Below are 15,862 nucleotides of genomic sequence, written 5' to 3'. Positions count from 1 at the left end.
TCCTTTGGAAAGATGCATCCACCAAACTTTTATGTCTACCGAATAAACTTAACAGTTACATAGATTGTTTACTTTTTACAGTTTGAACTTGGAATCCTGCGTTATTAATTATATTCTCTAGAAAATACTATGCTAAAAATAATTTCCGTATAAATTTCATTGGCTTTTTAAATGCAGAATCCAGACAGTCAAGGCACATGAGATAAATTAAGATGTCATTCCCAAAATATATGAAATTATTTGATTCTATCAGTTTCACCAGAATTTATACAACTTATTCAACTCATTTCTGTCCCGCAACAGTAACAAATTAAAAACAAGACAAGTAAAACAAATACACCAAGTTCTTTTGCCTCTGATTTGATCCCCATAGCAGTGTTACTTTTCATAATTACTGTCTAAAAATTTAACCTGGTGCAAATAATGTGGAAGTATATTCCAAAGGCAGCAAGCAGTAGACTTTCAAACCAAAAAATTGGTCCTAATTTTCAAAGATCGTAAGGGACAATTTGATCAAAATCCATTTCAAAATCATATACATTTTTAATAAATTTGACTTGCTTGCGCTATGTTCGGACCAAGTACCTGGCAATCACTGAGTTGTCGATTTTTACCAGTAACACTTAACATATACTTGCAATACAATCCCCTTTTGTGGTACCTCTGTTCAGTTGGCTTCATGATTACCACACTCCAAATGAATAATTAAATAAACAAAAACTGAAAAAAAAATGGGAAGCAAAATCAGAGGGCTACATGAAATGAATTTACGGTTGTGATGGAGAATGATCAATCCATTTGTACAAAAAAATTGATTAACTAAAATAATCTGGGGTTATAACCCTGCCTAAAATTGGAAAAAAAAAGAAAAAAAAAAGGAAGAAGAAGAAGATGCATTCTATCGAACTCAATAAGCTTCACATAACAGTAAAACAAAAATTGCAAGCTGAGTAATTAAGCAAAGGATCTTCCTTGGGTCAAAGTAGAGCCAAATTTTAACAACCAGGGATATTTTTGTTTTGCCAATAGACACCAAAACCTGCATTTAGTGTGATCAATAGATTAATATTGAGGAAAAAGAAGAACAAGAACAAACAAAGAAATAGAGCTTTTGCATATACACCCCTAAAATGTTCTTGATTCACCTATTTTACCCAAGAAGATTCTCCAATGTTCCACTGAATCCCAGAATTAAATGCCCTAGTTAACCTATATCCGTCTTACCAAGAAAACAAAAAAAGGAGCTTATATTTGCTTATGAAGCAATTTCCTTATTTACTCACAAACTACCCTGATCCCCTTTTTCATGACAGATTATTCATATTTCCCAATTTCACTTAACAAAGAATTTACTATCTCTATTAGAAGGGGTAATGAGTAATGACATGAGACCCCCTCAATTTTTTGCTCGTGACAAATGACCCCACTCAACTCTTAGCAAATATATCAAACCAAGATCTGATTCTATTATATGGATAACCAAAAAAGAGAGAAAAAGTATAATAGGTCCAATGCAACCCGAAACATCATACACGTAGCACTGTCCCGTAATTGTATTCAGCACTGTACACAACCTGAAGTGAATTTTACAATTAGAATATGCAACTGAATACAATTGCAGGACATAAACAATATCTCAGTGAAAAACTTCCCAAAACAACTAAAATATGCAGCTGAATACAATTACGGAACCTGAACAAGTAAACTGGTACAATATAAAGATACTGGTACAAAAAATTCCAAGACTACTTGCAAACACAGTACCTGATAGGTAAAGCTCCAATTAAGGTTTCTCACTCACGAAACCCTAATTCAACCTCTAGCTCGTCATCCTCTTCAAAGAGCTTTAGAAGGCGTGCATGCTGTTCCTCTCTCTTCTTCTTTTGCCAGTACTTGAATAGGAAAAAACCTATAGCCCCCGCCCCTCCTATCCCCAACAGAACAAAAAGAACTGTCTGGCCTGTCTTGCCTTTCGGGCTTGAGGGTATTTCTGTCTTTGTGCCATTTTTGGTTGCTAATGAATCATCACCTAGACCTAAAATACAACCAAAAACATGATTAGGCAAGATATATGACACTTGCCACAAACCAAGGATAACCATGTTGCTTATGCTACATACAGTACTGGCACCAAGATGTTATTTACCAACATGTTAAATGCTCAACTGAAGCTGCACTGATGAAATTAAGCAGAAAAAAAATGCAGTGGAAAACAATCTTGACTAAATGAGAATTCGTTAGGATTGGAGAGACAGAAGGTAACTCCAATACTGGCACCATTTATATATTGTTATATGGTATATAATCCATAATTCAGATGGATAAGGAGCTATATAAATTAGAAGTTCCATTTGTATCTCATAGAGATTTATCAATTAAATTTATGCAGATATTTATCTCCAGTGTGTGTGTGTGTGTGGCGAGGTAACAGCAAAACCATGTACTACCAGATCCATGCTAGTCAGCAATCAATTTTGCATAATTCTTTGTTTTTAAACTGATCGTGAAACAACATGTTCTCCAGGAATAAGAGACGCATCAAAAGAAGTAACAAATCCCGAAATTAAATTGGTTTCTGAACCTGATAACCAAATCTGCACTTATAAGCAGGATAGTAATCAGATCTACAAGGTAAGAATCATGTAGATCCGAAATTATTTCATAAAGGGAAAATTTTATATACTCCAATATCAAACCAAATTTCACCCCGAAAGAACGGAAATAATCTCTAATTAAGACCAACCTGAGATGAATTGAAGAGAAATTGCTGCGATTATGAGGAGGAAAGTAGCTGATCTGCCCCAAATTTCGTGCCGTATCATCGCTCAATTTTCTCCTTTTTGAATTTCTCTTTTGTTGTTTTTGTTCCTTTTCGACTCTTTTTCTCGCTACGCTATCTTTGCTTTTCTTGTCGGTGCTTTTAGTTTCTCGCTTGCTCAAAATTCTATATTCTTTTTCGGAAATATTAACTCTTTATACAAGTTTAATCGTGTGTAATTGTCTCACTGGCGAGTTGGAGGAACCTTCTTTGATGTCTAAATTATCTCCATTACATACCACTGGACATCTCCCTTTCCATCAGATGGTCCAGATCTAGCAATCAGATCTCCCTTCTCAAAAATAAACAAAAAAGACTAAAAGATTCAACACGCTCCGTTTCTTATAATTGGTCAAAGATTCATAAGAAGAATGTGTACAGTGTACTTTATCGTAAGGTACTATTGTACCCTTTTAATTTTTGTATCATTTGTTATCAATTATTTTTTAATCACAAGTTCGTTTATGAGTTAATAATTCTTGGGTAAAGGCTGTCGCCAAAAAAATACAACTTCAATTGCATCTGATTTGTTTTAATATATTATATTAATATAAAAGAAAAAAATAATTAAAGTCATATAATCAATTTTGAACGGCTCGGATTGAGAAATAGGAGGTTGAAAAGGAGCAGATTTGAATCCGATTTTCAAAGAGTTGTAACTTTGAGGGAAGTTTCTTTATAATCTCAATAAGAAAAAAGAATAGATACATGAAGAAATATATTGCAAGGTATCTAAATAAAGAAAGAAGTGCGTAATTCTCAAGCACGATAAAGAACATATTTCGAAATTTTAACCTAGATGTCAAAAGAGAGGTAAAATAAGGCCCATAATTCATTGATTCAAAATGCAACGTACAAGTGAAATATGAAATAAGAGCATTTGAAAGGTAATATTGTAACGTCTTCATAAATAAGCATAAAGGCATGTTTCTAATTTACAGAAAAATTATCTCTATAGATAAACACCAAAGGAAACTGAATCATCTTTGTACAAGTAAAACGGCAATCGATTCATTTCTAAAACAACAAAAATAACAGGAATACATAACCAGTTTGAATTTAACACTACTAGATAACCTAACTTCTTTATTAGTGACAAAATTGCATCATCTCACTGTCTGTTGCCCGTAGCAGAGTCAGACTCTACCCGCTTGCGGATTTCTTCATACAGCACATTCATATAATCCTGTTACAGTTTCAATTCATGAGTAGAAATCACAAAAATATGGCAGAAAGTAGGTAACTGTTTTTTTTTTTTGGGACTATTCAGCAATCAACCAATGAAACAATTGACCATTTGTCATTGTGAATGAGAACAAGAATATTTTTCTTTATTCATTTGCTCAATTGCATGAAATTTTGATTGCAGCTCTCAGCTAGTTTAGGAAAACATTATCATATTCACTTAAAAAAAAAAAAAAAAAAAAACCATCAATCAGAAGGCAGGTGATGCCAGCCCATGCATTTTTTAAGAAAGAATCCTTGAGAGAGAGATGGTACATTTGCAAGATCAGGGTTGGTGTTGAGGGTACTAATTAGATCGGTAAAATCGTCATCCGCAGTTTGATACAAGCCAGTACCCTCCATTACAGAAGTGAAGATATTTGAGGCCGAGTCTTGCTGCTCAATTCTCTCACAAGCTTGCTGAAGTGATGCCTTACCACAAAAAAACAGGATGACCAATCAAAATTGATATTTCGGCCCAAGGCTACAACAAAACTGTAACTTTTATCTTAAACTCTTCTTTTTGTGATTTACCCCTTCTACATTCATAGTCAAGATTAAAATTCACATTTTATTTGGTTCTTCTTGAAGTCCTAAAAGAAGAGTTAGGCTACAGTACTATGCATAGCACACATTGATCTTTACTAATGATCCATATATTCAGTTTCAAAGTCTAAATAATTGATCTGAACCGCTCAACGTGATCTCCATATGAAAATGTATTTGGAGACCAAACTTCATATTTTTTTTGAATTTTTTTACTATTTGTCTAGAATCATCAAGTGATTTTCTACCTATCCAAAAAATAGTAAAGTTTTACTAAAAAATGTGAAATTTTGCCGCCAAGTGCATATTCATATGGAAACCATATTGAGCGGTTTGGATAGACTGTTTGGAAATCATATTGCCACCAAGTACGGTCCAATTTGCACTATGCATAGTACCATAGCCTCCCTCCTAAAAGAATTACCAAATAACAAGGTTACCTACCTCCCTATCCCGATCTGCCTGAACAGATGAAGGAGCTGGTGTGCTAGGAGAATTTCCAGCAGTGTGCAGTCCAGATCCTCCTACTCCAAGCACATTGGACACAACAGGCATCATTTGTTGCACAATTCTTGAGAGATCAATTCCCCCACCTGCATTGGGCCCACTTTGGCCCGCACCAGTACCACGTTGCCCATCTATCTGTTGTACCAGATTTCCAAAGATGTCCTGCATGGCTGGATCTCGTGTGCACTGTTCCATCACATTTCTAAGTTCACCAGGAGACCCCATGCCGCTCTGGCTTGCCATATTACTCATGAGGTTGTTTATTACAGGGCTTTGGAGCATCTGAAATGAAGATTTATTACACCAGTAAGGTAGGTCAGTTCAGCGAGATAATGTTATATAAGCAAAAGATCAAGCACCCAAAATATAATGAAGTCATCAGCTTGACACTAGGTTTGTAGCAGAAGATACTGATTTTGTCAAATTTTTAATTATTTTTATCATTGCAACTCTAATTCTTCAAGCAAAAACCAAACAAAAAGAACTAAATAATATACAGAATTTACTTCTGCTGGTACAGATAAGAAAAACTGATTGTGTGGTAAATACTTGCCTGAGAAAACATGCTGCCAAGGTCAACTCCTTGGGAAGGAGCTTGTGATTGTGGTGCTGTTGACTGCATTTGGGCCGGGCTGGATCTCGAGCTAATTTGAGATAAGAGGGATCCAAAATCAAATTGCGGTGTCGGGCTTTCCGAAGCTGGTGATTGAGATGGCCCATCATGTGTTGGTTTAGCAGAAGCTTTGGTCTTTTTCTAAGAAGATGCAAACAAGAGTAACATTATTTGGAAATATATAACCAACAGCAAATAAATTAACCAAGAACAACTTCTGCCAATTTGTACAAGTGATATGATACCCAAGTATAATTAAACAAAAAGAAACCAAAACCATACCTAAACAGTCCCGGTCTTCCAGATCATTATGCTAGTGAACTATGTAGTAATAATAACTTGCTGTACCGGATACAATACAACCCTCACTGAGGAATCCATCTCTCAAGAAGGGCACAAATTAAAAAACCCAAAGGAAGACTAATCTTACCTTAGGTTGCAACCCTGCCAGACCCAAACCCAAAGGTGCCGACGTACCAGTCTCACTTCCTTGACTAGATTTTGAGCTCTGCATTGTCTCAGTTGATGTGCTGGGAATGGTATTGTCAGTGGAATGCTGGTTGACCTGCATTTCCATTCAAAAGAGTAATAATGAATTTGTTTTTTTTTTATTTTATTTTTTATTTTTTTATTTATTATACCAAAGACTGTAAATGAAGCTTCATTTGCTTTCCAAATCTTAGTTGCATCAGATTCATACTTGTACTAGTATGAACCAGATCATAATAATTAAATTTCCATCAGGAGTGCTGTGAGAATTAACCTTATTATCAGTAGATCCAGATCTAACCAAGCTCGCATCTTGCCTGTTCAGAGAACGAGCTCTCAGATTACCTACATATGTAGTAAGATGTATATATTACCAAATTTCAAATTAAAGAGAGTGAGTCTATGGCACTATGCATATCACAAGTTGGTCCGTAATACGGATCAATACTTTTGTTTCAAAATACTAATGGTCGATCTGAACTGTTCAAAATGATTTTCATATGAATATGTACTTGCAGACCGAATTTAACATTTTTTAGAATTTTTTACTATTTTTTAAGATAGGTAGAAAATCACTTGACCTAAAAATTCTGGACCATCCAAAAACAGTGATTTTCTACCTATCTTAAAAAATAGTAAAAAAATTCTAAAAAATATAAAATTTGGTCTGCAAGTACATATTCATATGAAAATCATTTTGAACGGTTCAGATCGACCGCTGTGATTTTGAAAACGGAAATACTGATCCGTATTACGGACCAACCTGTGATATGCTTACCACAGACTCACTCAATTAAAGATATATAAATGCACACAGACACACAAAAAAGAAGTTACTAAAAGAAATTAAGCTATTCAACCATAAACAAACACAAAGCAAGGAAAAGAAGTAGCAAATCAACAAGGATGAAGACCAAAGCAGTACAAGTCTGGAACCAACTTTAACACAATTTTTACATTTGAACCGAAACTGATTGGCACACACCAGATATAATAAGCTCTAAAGCTCTTGGTTATACACATTAGCATAAAAAGATATGAACGGTCAAGCTAATACAAACAAATGATGAAAATGGTGAGAAAAAGAGAGAGATGGGAAGAAGAGAACCTGATACAGAAACTTGCTCAGAAGTTTGAACAGGGGCATCATCAGTTCCACCAACATTCTCCTGAACTCCACCAGTAGTGTTTGTACTAGCTCCTTGGCCACTTGTTACATTGACTTGACCTGGTTGATTAACTTGACCCGGTTGAAAACCAGATAAAACACTGCTAAGTTGAGCATTTATTTGCTGTACCAAGGAAGACATACTACCAGTACCAGCTGACTGAAATGAGCTTTGTGTATTTTGAGCAGAGGTCCGTAATTGAGCCGATGAACCACCAGATGCCTGTGCCCGCATTTGGACTGGATAAACAACACTGAGCATGTGACCTCCGGGCCCCACAGACTGACGCACAACTCCACCTGGTGCAAGACTACGGATCGGCTGTGGATCACCTGGGTTTCCTGTCAGTATGATGGTAGGAATTAAATTTATTGTGATTTTTTTGTATATAGATTTTGTTCTTTTTCTATTGGAAGCTATAGGTTGATCAGTCTAAATTAACTTTCGAGCACGATACAACACAATAGAGTAGGAATAGGTGGTGTTTGAAATTTGGCCAGTAATAAACATGGACAGACCTAAAGCAGTTACAGAGATCCTACATGGTCACAATAAACATGTTATTATGGAAACAGAAATATTAGGATCCATAATACCCATCAACTCTTGGGATATAAGAATCTAAAACCACATCATGTCAGTTTTCAGTACATTATTTAGGTTATGTTAACATCTTCAGTTACCTGCAGGTTGATTTGGTTGGGCTGCATTTGGATCAACTGGAGTTCCATTAGCAGATGGTGGTACAGCAGTTCCAGTAGCACCTATTACCAAAGAAAGTGTCAGGACTAAAACGATACCAGCATGAAGTGAAGGATTTAATTCGGGTTGAGTTGGTTTCTTGTTTGCTCAATTAGCAGCTACTATGGTAGTTACTTTGTTAATTAAAAAAAAAAAATCGTTCTTCTTTGATTTGTATGTTAGAACTGTCTATAGGATCCTCACTGGAAAATGGTCCAACTACTCCACTAATGAGCTGACCACCGCCAAGCATGGAGCTTGTTTGTAGAGGAAAAGGCTGAAAATCAAAGCAAAGAATAAAATTGATAAGCTTATCACCTTTTGAGTGTGTGTGTGGGTGTTTGTGTCAACAGGATGATACTAACCTGAACCATTATTGGATTGGGGCCATTAGCATTTATGTAAACTGAAGGTCCAGAATTCACAACAGACTCCTCCTGCAAATTCAAATAATGAAAAAGCTCAAAAAAAATAACAGACTACAACAAAATAATGTTACTCAGGGTAATCTAGAGCAGTTGTTCACTTCGTCATAAGCCTAAATAGGCCAAATTTTAATCCACAAATGTAAATAAGAAATGGCAATGACATACAGGAGAAGAACCCATGCGAAGTGTCATAGTGGTACGGCCAAGCTCCAAAAGCATGGCACCTATGTGTTGCATCGAAATTCCTGCCTGAAATGCTTCACCCTGGATTGCTTGCCTGACAGGTCCATCTGTGGATCCTGCATCTCTCTCTAAATGTTCCACAAATTGCTGAAAGTAAAAGCATATATGAATTAATTCTTCGGTACAGAAGCTGTCGTAATTATTCACAGGATAGTAATCCCGGTCTTTGGTACCTACCAAGCAGAGTATACAATAACATCCCCCTTTCCCAAAACTTCAACACCGCTTTTGTTTAGTTGCCTAAATGAATTGAGGGTGGCATTGGGTTTAATGGAGGATGTCAGCAGTGTAAATGATGCATAGAAACACATCTCGATTAAATCAACATTTGATTGAACAGTTAAGGCTTACCTGTATATCTTACACAATTGCCGATTATTGTTGATTTAATAGGGTGTAATTTGGCTTAACTGCAAATTTGGAGGGCTTCTAGTAATGCTTTCACAAGTACCAGAGTAGGTAAATGTTGGTCTCCAGTCAAGTTCTATGTGCAAAACATTCATTACTACAATGATATTCCTATCTTATACAAAAAATTTAGACATATAAAAAGGGACATTTATGCCATATATCCTTCCAAATTTGCATGTGTGCCACTTAAAACTTCAAAATTCCATAGATACCACCTGAGACTTTACTTCCATTCCAAAATGACACGAGAAATCTTGTTTGATATAATCCTATATTAGACCAACACAAGGACTAATCTCCGCTGATTTGTACTTTATAACACTGTTCTAATCCTCACCTATTTGTACTATATCTCTTCCTAAATAACTAAAAGAAATTTTATTTACTTCCACTTTTTTAAGTCCTCACATAAGCCTTACTTTGAATCTTAATCTAAATTAGGTACACCATGGAGTCTGCTATATCTAACAAAAAAGTTGATATTAACTATTGAAATATAAGCAGCAAATATATAAATTTGACATTTCTAGTGGCTTCTCTACTAAATTAAAGTTTCAGGTGTCATGACTGTACAAAAAAAAATAAGACAAAGAGAACAGCATTTTCAACAGAAAGCAAGATGTGAACATACAGAGAGGGAGGATGCAAAGCTGCCAGTAAGCAGCTGTCTCGCCTGTGCAATAACAGAGGCTAGAGCCTGAGGAGTTGGTGGAACTGCCCTTTGGTTCATGGCTTCTGGTCTTGTGGGAGGCTGAGATGGAGTCCCACCACTGCCTACATTTTCTGAGCCTTAAACAAAATATAACAGATCTAGATTGTCAAAGAAAGCAACATAGATATCCATTAATTTGATTCTATTGCTTAGGAAAGAAAGACCCAAGTCAAACCCCATTTGCATAAGACATCAGTTTTCATTGTGATGATTTCCTCTCCTCGTAAACAAAACCATCTACCTTTATTAAAATGATAAGGACCTTTCTGTTAGCATGTAAGTTAAATAAATATGTTTTACTGACATGGGATTTATCCCAGACATTAAAACCCATGCATAGAAATGTTTGGAGTAAAAATAGAAGCCACAAAGTGCAATTATGGAAGTAAAAAGACAATTTTAAGTGTGTTCCAAAAGATCCCAAAATTTACCACTTCTAATTCTTTATTGCATAGAGTTGAAGAGTGCAACAAAGAACTTACCACTACTTTGTAGAGCAACCTCCATACGATGTATGAAATCTGACAGAGTTGTCACAGAATCAGGAATAACCTAACAGAAGAATATATCCAAACTGAATGAGTAGATTAAAAAAAGTCAAATGAGTAAATTTACAAGGACAATAACTAACATTTTTACAAGAAACCCCTCTTACTAGACTGATATAAAAAAGAAACATCTATCAATTAATGAGACAAGCACACAGCAATTTTACACTAATTGATTCAATACTCTTTCAATTATGGTAAAAAATATTTGTATGCGCCTATAATTTAATTAGACATTTGTCCTATTTTCTTAGTAATCAATCTCCTTGCCGACAGAGAATTGAATCATGAATATCTACTGTGAGGAACCGTTGGTATTTTATCAAGGAGAGACCGTAATAGAAAACCCAAAAGGAAAAAAAGAAAAAAAAAATACCATGTTTCTAGATATCAATGCTGCTGGTGGGATTTGGGAAACTTGGATCTGATGATTTAGAACAGCAAATCCAGGTTGGACTGAGTTCACAGACTGAGCTCTATTATTAGTATTCTGTAAACCTTCTTGCTCAGGACCACTTCCAGCCTAATCAAACATCAAATTCTATACATCAATATACAAGTTCAAGATTAATTTTGTAGTTTAATACTGAAAAGTAATCATGTTTATCAATTTTCAACAATGTATTTCCTTGATGTTTCCCTTCATGCGTAATTTCTTTTCAAAGCATGCTCCTTTAATTACTTTTGGCTATATCCTGCCTCACATAATATATTTTAAATTTTCTATGTAAATAACAAAATATAAAATAGGAATAAAGAGAAGAGTGACATTAGCTGATGGTTGATTATTCCCAGCCCCACCACCAGGAGCCATGAGTCCAGAGCTCAAAGAACGAAGAACGTCACCTATACCCTGAAAAATATATTCCAAATTTTGAGCAATTATGAAGTACTGTACAGAAACCAACCATAGCTACCAGCATTATCCTCTTCTTCATTGGCAGGTGAGATGAAACAGGTATCAGGCCAGGTTAATGGTATATATTCTGTTATTATACTTGTCACAGTAGAGAAAATTGCAAATTAGTGCGTGATAAATAAGAAGGAAAAAAAAAAAAATACCCTGACAATCTGATCAGTCATCTCTTCTCCAGTTCCAGTTTCAGTCATGTTAACACCAAAGATCACATTGCGTGGCCCTTGCCCTGGTCTGGTGCGCTGCCCATTCGCACTGGAATCATTGCCTAGACATACAAAGTCCAAGCATTAATAGCAAAGAAATGAGTACCTCTACTTTGGTCAGATTGTTCAAGTATATTTCAAAATTGGCTGGAATGATTGCATCCTTATAAACCCAATCAAAGAAGGTAAAAGTTGGTTGACATTATACTGCACTTACCAGTATTGCGATTACCATCAGCAGAAGTTGAACCAGGAGCGCTCTGCCCATCCCGGCGAGTAACCAAATGCAAAGTGTGCCCCTCTTCGACATCTATTGCATTCTATTAAGGATCTCCAAGCCCCAAAACAAATGAAAACTACACATCACAAGATCTCCCTTCAGTCTTAAGGATCGGTGTTTACAAAACAGGAACCAATCTATAGTACCAAATAAAGGACTCATTTAATATTTTGCTTCTGACATTGAATGGCCATTAAGGCAAATGAAACAATGATGTCAGTGGGCTTGACCAATCTCTTCAGTTGGATTGCAGAACTAAGCCCTGATGGAAATGCTCATTTCATTATTTTCCATTGAAGGGCTTGTAATTTAATAGTTTGAGCACATGACTGCACGAAAGACAAACTAAAAACAAAGACAGGGAGTTTCAGAATATAGACATAATATAATTAAGGATACGATATTCAGAGAGTGTTTGATCATCATTTAAAACCCTTCCTCTGAAAATGAGGCGCTGCTGGTCAACTGAAGCTCCAGTTATATCATTTAGTTTCCCCTTCAGCACAGCCACTGGCATCTGAAATTAATGCTCAAGTATTAGCACATAGTTGCCTTCAATTGGTTCCAACTTATTATCCATAGAACTATGCTTTGTCTTTTTTTTTTTTGATGGTTGGCGGCGAAGCACCAACAAAGATATTTTATAAAGAAGAGTGTCTAATTACAACTATGCTTTGTCATAACCACTGTTGCACGGATACAGAGTACCGTATCTGATGCGATATACATATGCCGATACAGCATATTTCAACTGCTCCAAATAAAATACATTATATACATATATGTGAATAAATTTTATCAGATTTTCATAGCGCAAATCAATGCAATAAAATTTTAAATTTTAGAAATTTGAATATAAAGCTTCAGTTTCAAACTTTCAATAAAATACATGTAAGAACATGTAAAGTTACACATATATCAGACATTATAATACATCATGATACGTTGTTTTATATGCAAAGTTGCAAATATTTACTCAGGAAGTAAAGACAGAAAAATAAAAGGTATTGAATTAATTAAAGTTGTAGGAGTCAAACACAAAAGTTTATTTCTTGTTGCTTTCTAATAACATGGAATAGTTCTAGACCCTAATGGGATTAGAATAAGGTAAAAGAAATGAGCTGCAAGTCTAGACTCCTAGCATTTCCTTGTGCTTTTTTAGTTCCACAATAATGAAAGAAAAGTTTAGTTCCAGACCCCAGCCCATTTAAAACAAGAGGGGACATGGGTTAGCTTTTATTGGGATGTAGAAAAACCACCTATTAGGTGTAGTTTGCACATACCAGTGATTGGATACACATATCCTTACTGTCCTCTTAGGCCGAATCATCAATATGTCTGTACTAAAAGATCTATCTTAAGATATGTCAGATAACGTATCTGATACAAGTCACATGTGTATCATGCATGAACCTTGATATGGGTACATTACCTGTACACCAAATCAGGGTTACATAGGTCATTAGTAGTGGCTCCAACTACTGTCTAGTATGAAGAACACAGATCTGACAGAGAGAGAGAGAGAGAGAGAGAGAGAGATTACATCTTTAGTGACATGAACTTTATGAACTTGATTGTCTATTGTTTTGATATTTATTTCAAATGCCTGTTCGCTGCTTCCATGACTTAAGCTGGTAGCCTCTCTAGCCGCATCATCAGACATCCTGACAGGTTAAAAATAATATTACAAGAAAGAATACCAAATAAAAAAGTAACTAGACAAAAATGTAATGGATAAAACTCTGGACCTAGATAACAACTCTACAACTCTATATCCTAAATAAATGCAAATACTCCAGGATGCTTGTGCAAACAATAAATTATCAAACTAAGCAGTTACTTAAGACCCCCCCCCCCCCCCAAAAAAAAAAAAAAAAAAAAAAAACCCACACCCACACAAATCCATGGGTGGTGTGAGCCCAGGCAGCGATTGAGCCGGGCAAGGTCACCTTCCTTCGGTCGGTTGCCCGGTCCGTTTCTCTTCGCTAGCGTAGCGAGAACAAGCCACACGGAGTGACAGGGACAGTATCCACAACCTACGATGATTCAAAATGGAGGAATGAAAAGAAAGTTACACGAACTGTACAAAACTTGCACCTGAGATTAGCGAAATCGGATCGATCTGACTACTGTACTGAGCAAGAGGTGGAATTAGGAGGAGAGAAATGGGGGAGCTAATGCTTTACTTCCGCTTGGTTTTTCCTTTTGTTTCTCTTTCTCTTTTCCTTACTTTTTTTTTCTTTTTTGATTTGAAGGCAATTGATTTGTCAGAAATGGGGTCCAGACGACCAGTTAAACAGAAGTATCCGGATCATCTCCAGTCTCGTGCAGACAGTTCAAAATATTCTGGTAAAACATTAACCCTCCGATCGACTCTTGGGTGGAATCTGGAACGGACGATATTCCAAAAACCTGGAGAGGAAAAGTAGATCACCCCAGGTACAGTTGAAAATCAGGACCGTTCTTTTAGCATTGCACAAATCTTAAAGCAGACCCTACAGTCACAGCAAATACCGAATTGAGTTTGATCTGAATAAAATTCATCTGGACCGTTCGTTCTTTTAAATTGCACTTCAGGTATCTGGGCGGATACGCACTCAAAACTCAAAAGTAGGTTCTGGAAGCATCTGGAGGATCCAACGAGTCAACAAGAAAGACGAAGTCATCCAAAGAGAGACTTTTGAATCGGATCAGAATAGGACTCACGGGCTCACGGCCCATGGACGAAGGCCCAAATACGATCCAGTTCATGATAAAACCATGTTGAGTTCATGCAAAGCCCGTTTTCGTTTTTCGTTCAGTCATGTCATGTGTTTGTGATTCCAGTGCATTTCTCATTTCCTCTCCAGCTTTGCTTCAATTAGGCTATTTGTTGATATTTGGGCTTTTCATATTTCAATCTATTTATGGATATTGACTGGTTCATATCACCTGATGAGGTATCAGCAATTTTGAGTTTTGATATTGGCCGTCCGATTCGCTTTGGCACAAATATTGAAGGATCAGTGCATTTTATCTCGTACCAGATTGGCCTTGATTCTGATTAGACAGCCAGAATCTAAACTCGAATATTTTGTTACCTCAGAGGTTTCAGACTCTTATTGTGTCCAGTAATTCACCAGTATATATATTTTTAGTGTGGCTATGGTACAGATGGATCTGTGCTATAGATTCCTGTCTTTATTTGTAAAGTTTAAACAATTAATTTAAGTCATTAAACATGATCTTCGTATGAATATGTAATTGAAAACTAAATTTTACATTTTGTTTAAATTATTTACTGTATTTTTAGGTAGGCAAAAAAATATTTGATCTAAAATTTTTGGACATCCAAAAATACTAATTTTCTATCTATTTAAATCAAGATTCTAAATAGCGATTATAGCGCTATAGCTTTTAAGGTCCGAAAAAAATATAGCGCAGCTATAGCGTAACCATAGCTAGCTATTTAGAATCATTGTAAAAAAAAAAGCGGTTAATAGCGTTATAGCTTTTGAGGTCCGAAAAAGCTATAACGCAACTATTACGTAACTATAGCTAGCTATTTAGAACCCTAATTTAAACAAATAAGAAAAAAGAAATGTAAAATTTGGATTCTAACTTTCTAAGCGTTTGTGGTGAGCGCTTTTAGTTGTCTGGAAATCAAGTTCTTCAAGAAAAAGATCATTTCTTCCAATCTTCATTTTTAAGATTTCAACTATGAAAAACCAAACATAGAAACCTATGACCTTATTCTAGTAATCAAAACCAAAATTAAACAAGAAGCCTTTAGTAATGAGCAAGCCAAAGAGAAAGATACGAACCTTGCTCTTCTCATGAATTTATAAAAAATGCTACAGTTTGATGCATATACAGTATTAATTGAGATAGTTTGTTTAACATTGATTGGTTTAGATAGCCATTCAAATTTGATAAACATTATATTTCTAATCAAAAGATCTTGATTCTGATCTTTGAACCTCTTTAACAAAAAACAAAGATAAGCTCTCCTTAGTGGTTTGTTAAACAAAC

General features: G+C 35.6%; 2 protein-coding genes across 7 annotated transcripts; both read right to left on the bottom strand.

Annotated features, from left to right (window-relative positions):
• Nucleotides 1-753: 753 nt before the first annotated feature.
• LOC144575735 (uncharacterized) lies at nt 754-2,967 on the bottom strand. Of its 2 annotated transcripts, none has more exons than XM_078325973.1 (3): nt 2,744-2,967; nt 1,765-2,035; nt 754-1,039 (listed from the first exon to the last, which is right to left on the bottom strand). In XM_078325973.1, the coding sequence occupies exons 1-2, from the start codon at nt 2,820-2,822 to the stop codon at nt 1,794-1,796; spliced, it is 321 nt and encodes a 106-aa protein (XP_078182099.1). In that variant the 5' UTR covers nt 2,823-2,967; the 3' UTR covers nt 754-1,039; nt 1,765-1,793. The 2 variants fall into 2 exon arrangements, with proteins under 2 accessions (XP_078182099.1, XP_078182100.1); XM_078325974.1 differs by having other exon boundaries at nt 1,765-2,029; nt 2,744-2,964.
• A 730-nt stretch (nt 2,968-3,697) lies between these two features.
• On the bottom strand, nt 3,698-14,117 carry LOC144575863 (Ubiquitin-like superfamily protein). Of its 5 annotated transcripts, XM_078326113.1 has the most exons (21): nt 13,949-14,117; nt 13,395-13,515; nt 12,251-12,368; nt 11,789-11,881; nt 11,512-11,633; nt 11,219-11,302; nt 10,826-10,972; nt 10,384-10,453; nt 9,821-9,978; nt 8,701-8,865; nt 8,473-8,544; nt 8,312-8,384; nt 8,050-8,130; nt 7,519-7,707; nt 7,306-7,425; nt 6,472-6,542; nt 6,139-6,273; nt 5,649-5,849; nt 5,033-5,377; nt 4,319-4,474; nt 3,698-4,004 (listed from the first exon to the last, which is right to left on the bottom strand). In XM_078326113.1, exons 2-21 carry the CDS (start codon nt 13,512-13,514, stop codon nt 3,930-3,932), a joined length of 2,595 nt encoding a protein of 864 aa, XP_078182239.1. In that variant the 5' UTR covers nt 13,515; nt 13,949-14,117; the 3' UTR covers nt 3,698-3,929. The 5 variants fall into 5 exon arrangements, with proteins under 5 accessions (XP_078182239.1, XP_078182235.1, XP_078182236.1 ...); XM_078326109.1 differs by having other exon boundaries at nt 7,306-7,707; XM_078326110.1 differs by having other exon boundaries at nt 7,306-7,707; nt 9,821-9,972.
• Nucleotides 14,118-15,862: the final 1,745 nt, after the last annotated feature.

This window comes from Carex rostrata, chromosome 24 (assembly GCF_964058835.1).
Source record: "Carex rostrata chromosome 24, lpCarRost1.2, whole genome shotgun sequence".
Lineage (NCBI taxonomy): Eukaryota > Viridiplantae > Streptophyta > Magnoliopsida > Poales > Cyperaceae > Carex > Carex rostrata.
The sequence above is the reverse complement of the archived record's forward strand: the minus strand, read 5'-3'. Positions and strand labels throughout refer to the sequence as shown.